The 17788-nt window shown below is 34.4% G+C and overlaps 1 protein-coding gene across 2 annotated transcripts; it reads right to left on the minus strand.

Moving 5' to 3' along the window:
• LOC109347953 (citrate synthase, mitochondrial-like) lies at positions 8086-17092 on the minus strand. 2 transcript variants are annotated; one of them, XM_019588091.1, is made up of 20 exons: positions 17003-17092; positions 16850-16918; positions 16112-16174; positions 15615-15656; positions 14921-14986; positions 14715-14780; positions 14120-14233; positions 13883-13946; positions 13242-13324; positions 11890-11939; positions 11739-11816; positions 11459-11587; positions 11311-11353; positions 11079-11165; positions 10433-10537; positions 9972-10079; positions 9805-9855; positions 9151-9224; positions 9004-9055; positions 8086-8439 (listed from the first exon to the last, which is right to left on the minus strand). In XM_019588091.1, exons 2-20 carry the CDS (start codon positions 16898-16900, stop codon positions 8347-8349), a joined length of 1419 nt encoding a protein of 472 aa, XP_019443636.1. In that variant the 5' UTR covers positions 16901-16918; positions 17003-17092; the 3' UTR covers positions 8086-8346. The 2 variants fall into 2 exon arrangements, with proteins under 2 accessions (XP_019443636.1, XP_019443637.1); XM_019588092.1 differs by having other exon boundaries at positions 8347-8439; positions 16850-16911; positions 17004-17092.

The raw sequence follows: 17788 nt of genomic DNA on the forward strand, positions 1-17788 counted from the left end.
AATTTACGCACTCCGAATGAAATTATTTCTTTATTCATATAGTAATATAATACATTTAGTTATACCAAAAAATACTATTATTATCTAGGTCTTAATTATTAACTATTTTAAAATTAATGTGTTCTAGAGTGATATATAAATATTAGATTGAAAGGTAATATAATGTCTTTTATTTTTTGAAAAAGCAATATAATAAATACCATGAATCATACTTCGTGTGTTCAAGACTAAAAGGATGAGGCTCTTTTATCCGATTTAAACAATAATATGGTCTTGGGATACTTATGATTAAAAATGTTATAAGGTTTGTTTATGGCATTTTTCAAGGCAAGACCAAATAATATGTTATCTATTAAGATCGTAGAAGTTATTTTTGTTTCAACTAGGTTTTTTAAGATTTTTTTTTTTTCAAATTACTTCTATAAGTTTTGTTTTGAACTAGTTTTATAAACTTAGATTTTCTATTGGTTATGTACTTTAAAATTCATTTTCAACAATACAATTTTATAAATAGTTTAAAATCTGTGCACTGACAGTGTAAAGTTTTTTACAGTGTCAGCATATCATCCACCATTGATTTGTATTACTTTTGTTTGAGAGTCAGTGATTAATAAATCAATGGTGGATGATTGACTGACAGTGTAAAAAACATTTACACTTTCAGTGTATATATATTAATTCCTTTTATAAAACTAACGGGTGAATTTTATAGATGGTTATATTTTGGACGTAATGACACCAATATTATGATTTTTGATTGAGAATTGAGATAAAAATCTACAAATAGTATAATTATAAAACAAAAAACTTTGGAAGCGAAATTTAAGAGCATAAAATAAGTCAATTAGATTCCCCTTTTTAAGCCACTATGATTTGGATAGTGATTACAGTTTAGGGTAATTTAGGTATCTTAATACTTAGTAGTTGTGAACTTTGATATTTGTTTTGATATTTCTAATTTTTAATTTAAATTATTGTAGGTTATTTGTGCTTAAAATATTAAACGGTTTTATTAGACTAATAGTATTAATGCGGAGATTTTACACTTTTACTTTGTTTTGCATGTAATCTCATTAAAAATAAGAATTCTATAGTAGTTAGATAAGTGACAAAAATATCTTATTCGACATAACATTTATATAATCAATGTTCACGTGTAGTTTTGTCTCTATGGTCTAATATCTTAGTTGATCACAAGACATAAAATGTGTAACCTTGACCTTGTAAACTTAGGAGGGGATCTTGTGTCTCATAAAGGTTCTTATCTCATGTCTTAGACAAATCAATGTTTGTTAATAAGTCAAAAATAATATCTCATTTTATTTTTATTTTATTAAAATAATATATTAATTACACATGTAAAGATATAAGTGGAATGGGGTCACCAAGTTGGCACAGGTGATCCCCATCCTTTAAACTTTGATATTTGTTTCATCATTCTATGTAAAAAGCTAAACAAATCTCATTAGTATTACATTGATATATTTAAGTATTGTCATATGTTTGGGAGTCTCACTCACTTTTGTATATGTAACTGTTTTTCCCCAACAAGTATTGTTCACATGAATTAAACTAATCACACTCATTAAAATCCTTCAAATATTATATTTGACCTAATTTCAGCTACAACACTCTCATTTGGGTACATGATTCCTCATATATCCAACTATAATCCTTATAATAACCAAATTAGTAGTTGTAGACCGTATCCAACTACACTAAAACATATAACGCTCCATATTTACAACTATATTGACTTTAGGTTGATTGAGAGTTATTCACATAAAATGTTTAATTAGCTTAAGAGTCTCACATTAAGTGTCATAACTTGAGTTTGTATTATTTCTAGTGTTTTGTTGTTAGGAAGATAGTAATAAGGATATAGAAATTATGGCAACTCAAGAGCTAAACTACTAAATATTCATTTTCATTTTTTTTATAGTCTATAGTACAACTTTTTTTTATAAGGAAAGCAAGTAAGCATGACATGATCTCTACCATCTAGGTGTAGAGATCTTACAAAAAGAAAATATTTGTTAAAACAGAAAATGGAATATTTTCAGCTTTTATCCCATGATAAAATCCATTTGCCAACTCTAAACAACCATGATAAAATTGGACCCGTTGGTTGTTTAGCTTTTATCCCATGATAAAATCCTTTCTGCCAAATCAACCTTCTTCTTATTCACTGGGTGCTCTTCCACTTGTTCTCCCTCTTCCTTCGAATTTCTTGCTTTTGTTCCATTCCTTCGGTTGTCTTGTTCATCCGCTGCCACTACACCCTCATTTGTTTGTGTCATGTCTGTGAGAGCCGGTAATGGAGTGTTTTGAAGCATAGGGTCTCTGTGAAATGTTTTGAGAAGAGAGACATGAAAAATAGGGTGAATGCGAGCCGTCAAAGGTAAAGAGAGCTCGTAAGCTACAACACCGATGCAGCGAGTTATCTGGAATGACCCATAAAACCGAGGGATTAACTTGTTACACAGCCGACAGAGCACTATGACTTGTCGGTATGGTTGCAAGTTTAAAAGTACCCACTCGCCAACCTCAAAGGTAACATCTTTTCTTCCCGATTGAGTTTGGGCTAACATTCTTTGTTGTGCTCTTAATAAGTTTTGTTTAAGTGTGGCTAGCAACTTGGTTCTTTCTTGAAAAACATCTAGAACCACTGGGAATGTATTGTTGTTGACAATGTAACGCGTTAACATCGGCAGCGAACGTCCATAGAGCACTTCTAATGGGGAGAATCTCGTAGTTGAATGCTTAGAAGTATTGTACCAATACTCTGCCAAGGATAAGTGTTGAAAACATCGAGTGGGTTATGAACCGGTAAAGCAGCTGAGGTAGGTCTGGAGGCACCGGTTGAGTACTTCTGTTTGGCCATCAGACTAAGGATGGTAAGATGAGCTAAATCAAAGAGTGGTTCTGAGCAACCGAAAGAACTCTTTCCAAAAGGCACTCACAAACAGTCTATCTCTGTCTGAGACGATAGATCTGGGAACCCCATGTAACCAGACTATTTCCACCAGGAACCGATGTGCTAACGATTATGCGGTGAATTTTGTGGGAAGTCCAATGAAGTGTGCATATTTTGACAACATGTACACTACAACCCATATCACATTGTGCCTTTGGGAGGGAGGTAAGTGAGTAATGAAATTTATTGATAAATCTTTCCATATTTTTTTCGGTATTGATAGAGGTTGTAGTAGCCCGTTTTGTTTTGAAGGAACATATTTATTGTGTTGACATGGAATGCATCTCTCAATGAATTGTTTTGTGTCATGATACATGTCTAGCCAATAACAAGAGGATGCCACCCGAGCAAGTGTGGGTTTTAAACCGGAATGTCCTGTTGTGGGAGTTGAGTGATATTCAGTCAAAACCACCTTCCTGAGGTCAAGCAAATCAGGTATAAAAATTATGTTCTCATAAAACACAATGTCATTATAGAAATGGAATTTCTTTTTCATATTGGCATCTGTTTCGCACTTGTTGATGAGCTGTTTGCCTTCTGAGGTTTTGTAATGAGTGTGCAACTGATCCAACAAAACTAGAATTGGTGATGAAAGGGAGGTCAGTAATGCCACTTCGTCCTCGAGACGTCGGGAAAGTGCATCTACCACTCGCTTAAAGGTACCAGTTCTATATTTTATTTGAAAATGAAATCTAATAAGTTTAGTGGCCCATTTTTGTTGTTCTGGTGTTTTGCAACCCTTGTGTCATAAGGTGTTTTAGATTTTTCTGGTCTGTATGTGAAATTTTCGGTAGATTAAATACTGACGTCATTTTTTAACTGTCTTTGTTACAACAAACATCTCCCGAACATAAGCTAAGGCATGTTACATGCGGGGAACCATCTTCTTGCTGAAGAAGGCATCAGATGTCCTGATTGTGAAAGAACTGTCCCAATGGCTATTGCCGAACTCAACCTCAAAAGTGACTGAGAAATTAGGCAGATGAAGAACTAGAGCTTTTGTCATTTTTGTTTTTAATGTTGTAAAGATCAGTTGAGCCTCTAATGTCCATGTAAACTTATTATGTTTAAGTAGATCGGTGAGAGGAGCAGTGAGAGTGGCATAATGTTTAACAAATTTCCTATAAAAGTCGGTGAGTCCTAAAAAGCCCCTGAGTGTCATGAGAGATCGAGGTTGTGGCCAATCCACCATAGCCTGAATCTTATTCGGATCTGGTTGTACTCCGGCTGCGGATATAACATGTCCCAAGTAGCTAACCTAATCAACTCAAATTGACACATTGATAATTTTGTATAAAACTGGTTAGATTTCAATAGGTGCAACACAATATTCAAATGTGACAAATGATTAGTGAATGATTTGCTATATACCAGTATGTCATCAAAGAAAACCAAAACAAAACGGCACAAGTGAGGCCTGAGTAGATCATTCATGGTCGGCTGAAAAGTTGAAGGAGCATTGGTGAGGCCGATGGGCATAACTAAGAATTCATAATGTCCGTCAAACATACGGAAAGTTGTCTTGTGAGTATCATTCGGATGAACCCGAATATGATGATAGCCCGAGCAAAGATCTATTTTGGAGAAGATCGTTGCGCCTCCCAATTCATCAAGTAACTCATCGATTGTTGGGATTGGGAATATGTCAGGAATAGTGATGGCATTAAGTGCTCTGTAGTCGGTGCAGAATCGCCAATTCCCATCTTTTTTTCGAACCAAAAGCATTAGAGATGTGAAGGGTTTGTACTAGGAACAACAATTCCAGCTTGCAACATGCCTTTAAGCATAGTAGTCATGACTTCTTTATGAGAATGTGGGTAGTGATAGGGTCGACTATTAATTGGGTTTGAGGAAGGTTGGAGAGGGATGTGATGGTCGTGAGGACGGGAAGGTGGTAGGGTGTTGGGTAGTTGGAATATAGTTAAGTATTGGTCTAATAAGGTTTGAATTTGTTCAAGGGTTGTGTGTGTGTCGGATGGTACATCAGGGGTATCTGTTTGTATGAGTCGAGAGAATTGATGGAAGGTAGAAGGTTGTATGTTATAGGAAGATTCGCCTGTAAGTATAATAGTTGAGTTACCCACTGAAAATTGCATAGAAGGTACCGAGAAGTCTGACACAATTGGTCCCAAATTACGAAGCCACTCCATACCTAACACCACATCTGCTCCTTTTATGGGGAGAAAGTAAAAAGGAATGAGGAATTCATTACCTTGCAATGCAATAGGTGTGTTACCACATAACCCACTATAGTAAATATGAGCCCCATTTTCCACCATAACCGGAAAATGTGGGGTCTGAGTGATAGGTAGATTGAGGTACTTCGCCAGTCTTGGTTGTAAAATGTTGTGGGAGCTGCCAGTATCCACGAGGACTATGACCGGGTGACCATAAATGGTTCCAGAAAACTAAAGTGTCTTAGGTGAGAGTTGTCCGCTTAGAGCCTGGTTAGAAATGTGAAAATGAATAAAGTCCTCCATAATAGCCTCTGAATCAGGTTGTTGCAGTTCCTCACTAAGAGGTTCAGAATGATTGGGGCATGTCTCAGAAATAATAACATCATCTAACATCAACAATAATTTCTTTGGTTGTCAATGATGGTCATTGTGAAATTTTTCATCACAATTATAGCGTAGACCCTGAGCGTGTCGATCTTGCATTTGCGCTATGGTCAACTAACGAATAGGCGGCTATAGTTGGGAAGATGGAGATGGCGAGAAGGTTTGGGTATGGTTAGTCGTTTTAGGGTATGTGGTAGGTTAGTGAAAAGAGTGTAGAACTATTTAGGGTTGCTCCGTTTAGAATCACGAAGCTTAGCTTCCACCAATTTTGCAAGTCCCAAGGCCTCAGAAATAGAGGTGGGACGTAAGATAGTCAACTCACATCAAATTTCTGGTAACAAGCCTGAAATGAAGCAATTGAGAATAATTTCAGGGGATAAACCCCAAATTCCGTTACATAGTTTTTCAAACTATTTTTGAAATTCAGCCACCGAACACACTTGTTTAAGCTTGAATAGTTTAGCTTGGTGATTTGTGTAAGTGGAGGACCGAAACGATTCTCCAAGTCCTTTGTAAATGTAGCCCAGACCAAGATTTGTGCATTGTGGAACATCCACTTAAACCAACTTAAGGCATCTCCTTGCATATAGAAAGAAATCATGTGCATCCACTGATCTGATGGAACTAAGTAGAGTTGAAAGAATTGTTCCGCTTGGAAAATCCAGTTTAAAAGTTCTGATCCATCAAAAGACATAAGTTGCAGTTTAGGTGCTCTAGGTTGTGGTTGTGGATTGTAGTGGTTTTGTGGGTAAGTGGTGTGGGGAGAATTTGTGTGAGGGTGAGGAGAGTGAGGTTGGAATGTATGAGGATTGGTGGGGTATGTGGGTTGTTGTCCATGTATGGGAGGTGTAGAAGAGTTGTGTTGGGTTAGGTGAGAAGCTGAGGCTTGGCCAGGAAGGTCCAGTGGGGGATCTTGGGGAAGGATGGGTACAAACCTCATGTCTGCTAGTTTTTTAGTGATGTTGTGAAACATTATGGTAATGGTGGCATGAAGAGTATCCTGTTGCTCCTGGTTTTCCTTCAATTAATTAATGAGAAGTTGAGAAATGGTTTCATCAGGTTCTTTTTTAGAGGTTTTGGGAGGCATTTGAGATAGAATGAAAGCACCAAAATGTTACAAAAGTAGTAATGAGGATATAGATATTATGCTAATTCAAGAGGTAAATTACTGAATATTAATCTTCATTCCTTTTGATAGTCCAGTACAACTTTTTTTATAAAGGAAAGGAAGTAAACATGACATGATATCTACCATCCAGGTGTAGAGATCTTACAAAAAGGAAATATTTGTTAAAACAGAAAAGGGAATATTCTCAACCTTTATCCCATGATAAAATCCCTTTGCTAGTTGGGGGAATTTTGCTTCATTTTCGCTCTTTGAGCTCTAACATTCGTACAACATTAAAGCAACATAGACAACAATGGCCTACAAGTGAAATATGTTCTCCTCTCAATCTAATTCAAAGCTTCAATGTCTTAGAAAGCACGTCAAACTTTGGTGTAAGAATTCCAAACTCTTTCATATGGACAAAAAAAAAATTAAAAAACTCAAGCTCAACACATATGAAGATAATCATACAAGAAGCCTGAGTCATGCTTACATGTTTCATTTACAACTTGCATTAATAACCTGTTGGATTGTTTTTATCATATGAAATCTCACATTGTCTAGCATTAGAATATAATATAATATCAATGTTATAGACATAACTTGTCGAACCCTATTACCAAATTATCTTATTTCTTCTCTTCTATTAATTTTATACACTTTATTTGATTGTTCGTGGCCAACACTACACAATGATCACTTCTGTTGCACCAACAAGAAGAATGTGTCACTTCAAGTGCATGAATGTTGTCATATAAAGATGTCAAGCACCATAGATATTCCCTTTCATTGCTACATCAGATTCCTATAAGTTCAAAATTGATATATTTTGTCTATTCTACTCCACATGTGCCTAAACCACCTTGTGAGCTCTTATCCAATGTCTTAAAGATGCTCAAAAAACATTACTTGCTTAAATTTCTAATGACTTTTTTTAGTACATTTTTTAGGGTAATCTCTCACCTTTTTTCTGTAAAGAATTAATCACTTTCAGGGTGCATGATTGTTTTTTTAACATTTTATTTATCCTAAAGATCCAATAGGGTCTTACACTACTAGACCAATATTATTGTTGGTTATTACTTTAAATGAACTGAACCATAAATTTTATTAATCCTAAAATCAAATGAATAATATAAACGTTATTTAAAATATGTTAATTATAACGAAACAAGTTTAAATTAATTAAATGATTGGCAGTGCTACACTACTACAATAAAGCATGAGGATATAAATCATATCTTTAAGTTTTAAAGCAATGAATTGGATGAATGCCAGAAAACATAGAGCAGGTGCAGTAATACAGAGCATACTAATTACTAAAAGAGGTCAACAAAAAAAGGCACATAATTACATATAAGTGTCATGATGATTCACGTCTAACAACTTTAAGCAAATACAATATTGATCATTTGTAAAAGGGATAAATCTTATTTAGAAACAATAATGAATTTATTGTGATGATCACTCAAACTATTTTTTGATGTTCTCAAAAAAGTAGGAAGACAATTATGAGGGTGACAAAGCACCCTTTAGCTAAATAACAAAATCTTCTAAAGAAAACTCGAAGACGAAATGCACGTGAATGATTTGGAGAGAAACTCCTCACAGCAATGGGATGAAATATTCAATTTAACATAGAAATACACTGAACAGTGTGTTCAATTAATTATTAACAAATAAATTGTGTGCTATAAGGTTCAGGATGATTTGCCGCACAATGCCTCGAGTTTCTCCAGCGTCACACTTTTGGGCCTTTCAAGTGCCAGTCCAAGAGCTCTGTCCCATATCAACTGAAATCCACCAAAAGGAAGAGTTCAAGTTAAGCCAATGTAACAAAAATGTAGTCAATAATCGCTTATTTAAGCTTTTAATAAAGTGATTCTACATATTAAAAAAGGATAATTTTGATGAGTATAAAAAAGGTAGCCTAATGCACAATGCTCCCATCTAGTGGGATCTACGAAGGGTAAATGCATGCTTACACCACAAGAGGGGAAGCTGTTTTCAAAATTTGAACATGTGACCTCATAGTTACTAAACAAAATCATTATCATTGCGTTGAGGCATTTAAAGAGCGTCCTAATGTAGGAGGCTCCTACCTAGTGGGCCAGGAGTTCACTAGTTATTCGACTGCAATTTAAAAAAATGTTTTTACACATGACTGCATTCTCTCTTCTTTGTGACATTTTTTTAGAAGTTGAAAAATATAGCTTCTTAAAAGCTGATTTTCAGCATCTTTTAAACTTCTGCTTTTTAGTCAAAAAGTCTAACCAAAAAACATGTCAATATCATAAGGAGTTTCTGGAGAAAAAGCTTAAAAACCCCAAAGAAGAAAAAAATGGAGCATAACAAACCTGAGGTCCAACCCCAATACTCCTTGATACTCCAAAGAGAACGGTATAATAGCTGTCCAAAACATTAACAGATCATGAGATTCACCCTTCAATTATTGCAAAATGAAAACTGTTAAGTCAAAATAGGCAAGAGAAGTAACACCCTACCTTTCCTCAGTCAGACCATAATAGTTCAGTAGCACCCCACTGTGAGCATCAACATTAGGCCATGGATTTTTAACCTACACCAATGAAAAATCTCAAATTCAACTAAACATTGTGATTGATACAGAAGAGCAAAGACAATAGCAACAACCAAGTAAGTTATTTATGTACAAAATAAATAAATGCAAAGCAAACAAAACCAAACTAGAATGTGAAGAACTGGATCCAAACTCATGTAGTAATTGTGTGGGAAGAGAAATGAACAATAGTAACTACCCTGGAACAAAAAGAAACTAAATACTAACAAGCCCATTGCACATAAAAACCACATCATAATTCTTTTCAACTAAAATGCTTGACAAGGAAAATCTACCATAATTTTTGGAGATGATGTCGTTGAACTTAAAAAAACCAGTACTCAGCAAAGAACAAAAGGTTTATAGTATAATAACATGCAATAAAAAACTAATGTTATCATATTGTCTTCCTAGCATTGTGTTTCATTCAATGCCTGTGTTAAACCTTACTATCATAAAATACTGGCATTTGGAAGTACATTCATTAAGCATAATCATTTTGTCCTCAAAAGAACAAGGTTGTGAGAAAATAATTTTCAAGGGATGTTTAAACGAAAAATAAATAAATACATGACACTACCTTGCCTAACTTGGTCAGAATGGGAGGCACAACCTCTTTAATTTTAGACACCTGAAAGGATCAGTCACAATAGATTATGAAGAAATTAGATTACTAGAAGCAAACTTTTGTTGTAACACAGGAAAGCACACCAAAGCAAAACAACTGAAACCAGGAAATGTGATTACCAGCTGAAAAAGTGGATCATTAGGCAAATGCTTCAAAGCAAACTCTCTCTGGCATGTGTATCTTGGATCTGTCTTGCGCAAAACTCCATGACCATATCCAGGTACAACCTGAAAGTTCAAAAAGGGAAATGGCCAAATCCTATTAACATGTTACCAAGAGAAGCTTGTCTACAAGAGTCTAGAAGGGGTATCAATAGGAATAAGCAGGACTGAGACACACTAGGCAAGAATAATTAGTATTTATAAATGCATAAAAATAAAATTTTCATGATCTGCTCAATTGATCCCTGTCTTTATTTTCAGATTTCTTATCCTCTGATCTGCCCTAACAAAACAATTACTTAAAAACCAACAAAAAATCATACATCTTCCATATGATTAATTAACCAGAAAAAAGCTAAAGAAAAAACCGCTTCAAATATTTCATTCAGTATCACAGCTTCCTAGTCGTGCTAAGTTACCTGGCCACTGTTTAATGTTTTATGAATGTAGTCAGACAACTGTTCTGTGCTAATGTCTGGAGTTCCAAACTCAGCAACTATTGATCTGATCCAGCGCAGAACCTCCTGCAACAATATAATTGAAGTGAATAAAAACTAAATTGCCATTCACAAACAAGAAAGATGAGCATTTATCCAGATAGTATCTGGCTGTATGCAAGCATTAATCACAATATCTATATTTCACAAGGTCTTATGTCAATCCAATGTTGTCATGAAAATAAATAATTTAAACCCCATTCAGCAATACAATTCTGCCTATGTCATTTTTTAAGAAAAACTTCCCTAGCTTACAATTTACAAGTATCTTAAGAGCAACAATACTAATAACAGACCCTAGAAGTCAAGTAAGTTGGTAGAGTTGCGGGACAATGAGCGTGTGTGCCTGGGTTCAAACCCCGGCAGCTGTGCTCTCCCTTTAAAAAATGAAAAAAAACCTTGCCTATAGAAAACAATACTAGTAAGTAGTAAAGTAGTAACATTGAAGGGTTTTATTTTAAAAAGTGGTAATAATGTCAGATCTGAGTAAAAATTATAGCCAAACACCATTTCTAACAACAGATTAATTACGGAAGACATAGAAGGAATAATAAACAACAGAATAAACCTGATTGGCCAAACCATGCAGTGGCCCAGCTAACCCATTCAAAGCAGCAGCAAAAGCAAGGTAAGGATCTGATAGTGGACTAGCAACCTGAAGGGAATTAGAAGGGGGAAAAACCAGACCTTTAACAAAGCACAGGCTATCATATATTACATAATCAAGCTTTTTTAAACAGGCTGACAATTTAGAATTACAACAGGAAAGAATGAGAGGTTGATTAAGGGAGGTAGCTTACTAGGTGAGCTGTGTGAGAACTAACATTACCTCCTTCATGGTCACTGCAAACCAAAGTTAACGAATAAGTCAAATAGAAAAGAGTGAGATGGTACTTAAAGAACATAACTGATTGTGACCATAGCATCTGACATCATTAGCAAACAAACCTATGGATGGAAATATACAGCCTCATGAATTCCAGCATTTCCGGATCATCAAATCCTAACATATGAGCATAATTTGCACCATAATCCAAAGAATCATCCATTGGTATGATTTTTCCATCCTTGTATTTCCTTTAAAATAGGGAAAACAATTAATCCAAATATAAGGTAGTAGAACTTCAGATAGTGTCAACCCAATATATCCCATAACTTTTATGATATAGTATCCTATTGTATGTTAAATGTGAAACTTCGATGAGGATGATATGCTCTACATACATACCTCCGATAAATATAAGCAGCAATTGATGGCAAACGAGCAATTAAATTCAAGCTATCCTCATAAGTTGGCTCCCAATACCTATATCCAAGAACCAAACCTGCTATAGTAACTTATAAGCTGCAAGTAATCCAAAATCCATCTAGAACCTTACCTTGCTTTAGCTATCCCACCCTCATATGCTTTCTGAAACTCACTCTGAACCTGAAAATGAAAAAGATTGGTTGTGAATCATTCCTGGTTATTACAAGAATATTAAAACTGTAAATATTAGGAGGTGAATTTAGTCTACGGTGATCCTTAGCATCAAGATACTCTAGATAAATACATTTACTCCCCTTTTCTTTTTCATGAAAAGAATAATCTAAGTGTAGATGGATATGGGGAGCAGAAAGGAACAATAAAAAAGGAACAAACCCGAAAGAAGAAAAGCCATTGTTAAAATGAGAAACTTGTCATGTAATTAGAAGAACATGATCTGAGTTTACTTCTACTGCATCTGCAATACAGTTATGTCTTTTCTTTATTGACTGAGTTTAGGATTCCGAGTTTGAGATAAGTAGAAGATGTCACCTCACCCTTTCATAAATAATATACACAAACATAACCAGAATGCTGACATTGGGCAACTAGACCCATGAGACCAGCCAAAAAAGTTATAGTGATCTACTAGGAGAAAAAGCACACCACAATCCAATATTTTATATTATCCCGTAATTAATTAAACTTTATAAATGGCAACATCATCTTGCACCCGAAATCCTCTGGACCATATTTATCTCAGATGAGTATGGTATAAGAGTTGAAGCAAGCAGTCTAAATCTCCTCCAAGTGTGAGAGTACTGATTCAAAACATGAAGAGTTGGCATAAAGAAGGCCAACAAGCAACTGCTAGTCAGAATATAGAGTGACACCTAAGTCAACTTTCATAGATGCTTCACTGACCAAGAATACTGCATTTCTAGAAGAATATCGAGTTATGTTGATGATTCACAAAATAGCTGTAATTGTAAACTATAATCAATTTTATATCCATGAAATCAAACATTTCATTAATCTATCAAACACACCAATAATAGGAAAATCGGTATTCTGCGATACAAACCAAAATGTTTGGGGCAAAATTATGACAGTACAGGTGTATGTTGAGATTGAACCAGAGAAAGGCACATTAGGTGCATTTATTGAGGAGTTTTCTCCATTGAATATGGTTTGTTTGTCAGTTCAATCCTCCCAACTTCTACTTTTATGAGCTAAAACTTAATCATCGCCACCCTCGTATTTTACTTTATAAACCTTCATAGCTAAAATTATCAACATACCAGTAAATAAGTCTAGAGATCAAATCACTAACCACCAAAGACCATTTTTCTAAATAAAAGGAGGGTTTATCACAAATTCAAATGTCAAAGAGTGAATACGGCAATCTAAGCAGTTAAATTACAGAAGAAAATTAAGAAACAAAAGGGGGGAAAATTGAAAATTGAAGAAAGCATGTTACTCAACCTGAAGGGCCATGACACCTGTAGTGAACTGAGTCATTGCATGAGCAGATACAGGCAGTGCATCAATTGCCTTGTAAGCATAATCTGCAATAAAAAATAACAAACACACAATTTTGACTCATAACAAGAATGGAGTAAGACTGGAGCATCAGCAACAAGCTAGTAAAATTGTTATGTAAAAACATCAAGACGTGTGTGACATGTGACAAATGAGCAAAAGCAAATTGTGAATGTGGCAACACAGACATAATGCATCAAAAGAAGCCCGTATCTTTTAATTTTTCAAGCACTTACATAAGGGTGTCTATTTCCTCTAACAAGGACCATCATATAAGAATAACAACAGAGAGGCTAGCCTCGTAAAGTTCCTTCACAACTATGATTTAAGAAACATGTGACCTAAAATAAGATGACTTGAGTTCATTCTATGACCATAAACATATTATGCATGACCTATATTTCATGATCACTTCAAATTTAAAGAAAACATGTATGATATGGCACTTATGCCTACTGAACTTTAGGTTGATAAATGCTCCCTACAAAACCATGACAACCCACTTGCAGTCATCCTATTATATTACAAAAGAAGAATACTTCAAGGTAAATATAACCAAGCTATGACCTCAAAAGAAACTGAACCTGGGATAGTTGCACGACTACGTAATTCCTGGGCTAATGAATCTACTTGCTCTTTACTTGGTATCTGTGATACAAGGTATGAAACAAAGATTTTTCAACACAATCTGAAGTTCTAAACCAGGAGCAGATATTAAAACACCTTCATTCAAAGTTATTATGATATATATATATATACACATTACAAGTAAGTGAGCATTCGAAAATGACTTATCCAAATTGTTTATGTAGAACGCATACCTTTCCTGTCAACAGCAACCACAGTACAGCCTCAGGCAAAGGCTCTCCACCGGGAAAAGCACCCGGAAGTGTTTTCTGGCAGTCGGGAATTGTCATACCCCGGAAGCGAATTCCCTAGAAGACATAATACGCTGACCTCAGATCCATTTAATAAACATTAACAAGAAGAAACAGTCTGAGATTCTATCAACTAACCAACAGTCTTTAGAAAGTGACAATTGACTTCACTTCAATAATTCACAAATATCTAAAGAGTGGAGACTAAGAGCAACCACAGTGGTTGTTCTTAACAGAATAAGAACATTTTTACTCTATTCTCCAGTGTCTCATTCTTATTTACTTTTTTTGTTCTTAAATAAGAACAACTCTTGGTTGTTCTTAGCCAAGGGAAAGTGAGGAGAAAAGTAAATATTGTGGGAAAAAGGTAGATGTTGTGGGACCACCAAATAAGAATGATGTTTGTTGTTGTGGGAAAAAAATATATGTTCTTATTTTATGAGGAGTTGTAATAAATTATAAAATAATGTGTGGGACCCAAACAAGAATGAAGATATTGTTTGTCATTGTGGTTGCTCTAAGTAATTTGGATAAATACCTCATCTGGGTCAACAGCTGATCCTAGCCAAAGTAAAGCGGTCATTCCTCTCATTCCACCAAGTACCTTAAATTGTCACAAAGCACACTCCAAAAATAAGTTACATTACATAGAAAGCTTATAGACAACTAAGACAAGAGAGGAGGATAGCATTTAATGCTGTTAGTATCTTGAAAACTAAATACATGACGAAGTAAAATAAATACCATATCAGCTGTGATTTTTCCCAATTCAGCATTCCCATATTCTTTCTTCAGCTTCTTGACACGTTCCTGCAACCAAAAAAATTTGGTGTATATTAAACCATAAGAAAACATGACTCATCTTCAAATTTCAAAAAGTGTTAATTGAATATTTTCAAGCAAAGTATAAAGTAATAATGAAAAGACGAAAACATCAGTTAACAAGTAACAACCAATCATCACTGAGAATTACAAATCAGGCAACACATTTACCAAGTATATCAGACTCAGTATGGCAAGTGCACTTTATAAATAGCTACCAAATCAGGCAACACATTTACCAAGTATATCAGACTCAGTATGGCAAGTGCACTTTATAAATAGCTACCAAATCAGGCAACACATTTACCAAGTATATCAGACTCAGTATGGCAAGTGCACTTTATAAATAGCTACAACTAAGATCCTGGTTGCAAGTTGGAAAATGAATGAGAGTTTGATTCACATTCATTGACACCCATTTTCCATCAAATAATTAAACTAAACCAAGAATACAACAGCTGAGTACATATTTCATATATGAAAATCATAATTCAGGTGGGGAAATCTTCTACACTACACAAAAACCACATTAAACCCTCAGAAAGCAGCATCAACTATGCATTAGCTCATCCAAAACAAACAGTATCACTACCACATCATAGAATAGCAGACAAACCTGGTGTTCTGGAACTATTTCCTTCAACTCAGAAAAAAGATCCTGCAAAACATAAAAATACCCAGCAATGAACAAAAGTCAAAACAGGCAAAGTTCTAGATATACAAACAACATCAGACATTGTAACGCAGCGCATAAATACCAATTCACTTCATAAACCCTCCAAAGTCCAATCCAACTAAGACAAACACTTTATGAAATTCCAAAGTATGCCATACTAATAGTAACATTAAGGTAGTATTTTGCCAGGCGGAACAAAATGTTCCACTTTTTATCCTTATTTTTCATTCTTTTCCGTTTATAAAAGAGATCAAATATAGAATAGAACTCGCATGTTTGTTTTGTCTCGTTCTAATAAGACTATGACATGCTACCTAATAGTAATACACTAATGCAGTAATATCATCCTGAAAATGGATCATCTAACAAGTGTCACAGTATACATATCAATTCATCATGCACCAAAGATACAGTGATAAAGAGAAAGAGGAGAATACAGTGTTATTGGAGGTCTGAGTCTGCAGCCATCTAACTGAATTGGCTAGAGTAGATTGCTGACCCTGTGATTAAAAAATAATGAAATTAACCATCATAAAAAGGAAATCAAAGAAAAAAAGTCGGCTAAAAACTTTTACACAAAAAATAAGCACAAATAAGGCCCATCCGTTAAAGTTTTTACAAAAAAAAAAAGTTATTTTGTTACAAATATTGCTTCAGATACTTGCACATCTGTTCAGTTGGGCTCCAAAGTAAACTGAAATTAAGCTTGTTTCAGAAGCTATATTTTCCAGCTTGTCAGAAAATCACTTTTGTAGCCTCGCTTGTATAGAATCACTTTAACACAAGAAAAGGTGCCAAGAATTACTTCTAACAACACTTGGCCATTTTCTTGGTTGAGCTTTTACAAAAAGCAGATTCTATATTTTCCAGCTTCTCATAAAATCACCTTTATAGCCTCACTTTTATAAAATCACTTGAACACAATTACACAAAAGAAAACGTACCAAAAATTAATTCTAACAAAACTCGGCCATTTGTTTGGTTGAGCTTTTACAAAAAAGCATAATCTGAAATTCAGCTATTTTTTTAGAAACTATATTTTTAATCTTATAAAAGAATCATTTAGCCAAAATCAATTTCTTAAGACTAAACAAACGGTTCTTAAATTCCACAAAAACATGAAGGAAATAACAATTATATTTAGAAATAACAAGGTTTTCAAAATTTTCAGTTACCACACGAGAGCGAAGACGAGAAATTGCAGCAACACTTTTGAAGAACGCCATTCAGATCAACGCAACAACCTACACAAGCTTTTCAACGTTAGCAAAAAAAAATCACAAAAAACAAATCAATAAAGAAAAAGAATCATAAGACAGAAAAGGTACAAGTTCAGGTGAAGAATCAAAACGACAACGGATCGTGAAGGGTAGAGTGAGATTGGATCGATTGAGAAAGAGGAATAATGAATGGAAGAGAAGAGAGGGGAAAGAATAAGATCTCGCGGATGAGAAGGTGTGTGAATTGAATTGGTCCGAAAATGAATTTGGTGGCTTTTTAAAACGTGGCGGCTGCTGCTGAATGATCGGCAGTGAATAATGGAAACATAGGTTAATTATTAGAATAATGTGTCAAAAGTTTGTACTACTTTATATTTTTTTTTTGTTGATTCGAAAATTAAAATATAAATTTAATATATGTGGATTTATATTTTTTCATGAATGAGAAGAAAGAATACATATCTTAAGAAGAAATACTTAATATTAGAATTGTTGCTAATTCAATTTTTTATTTTAAAGAAATTGATGGTGGAGAGAAGTGACAAGTGGTTTCAACTTTTAGGGTTATTTAATTAATTTTCTTCACAATGAATCATTTGGAGATAGTCTTTTTAATAACTATTAAATGCAATTGAGAAAATGTTAAAAAATGAAATTGTATGGGTTTATAAGTTGTTGCAACTATATACATGAAGGATCATGGGGTGAATTGGGTAATGTAGTCTTTTATTATGTATGGAGTTTATTTTCGTTCTCAAACCCATAATATTTGTGGTACCCGTACGGGTAGTGAGTATTTGCGGATATCCAATGAATTTTTAGTTTTAATCATATATTTATATAATTTGTAATAATCAATATATAAAAATAATTAATACATGAATAATATGTTAT

The sequence above is a fragment of the Lupinus angustifolius genome, chromosome LG05 (genome assembly GCF_001865875.1).
Source record: "Lupinus angustifolius cultivar Tanjil chromosome LG05, LupAngTanjil_v1.0, whole genome shotgun sequence".
NCBI lineage: Eukaryota > Viridiplantae > Streptophyta > Magnoliopsida > Fabales > Fabaceae > Lupinus > Lupinus angustifolius.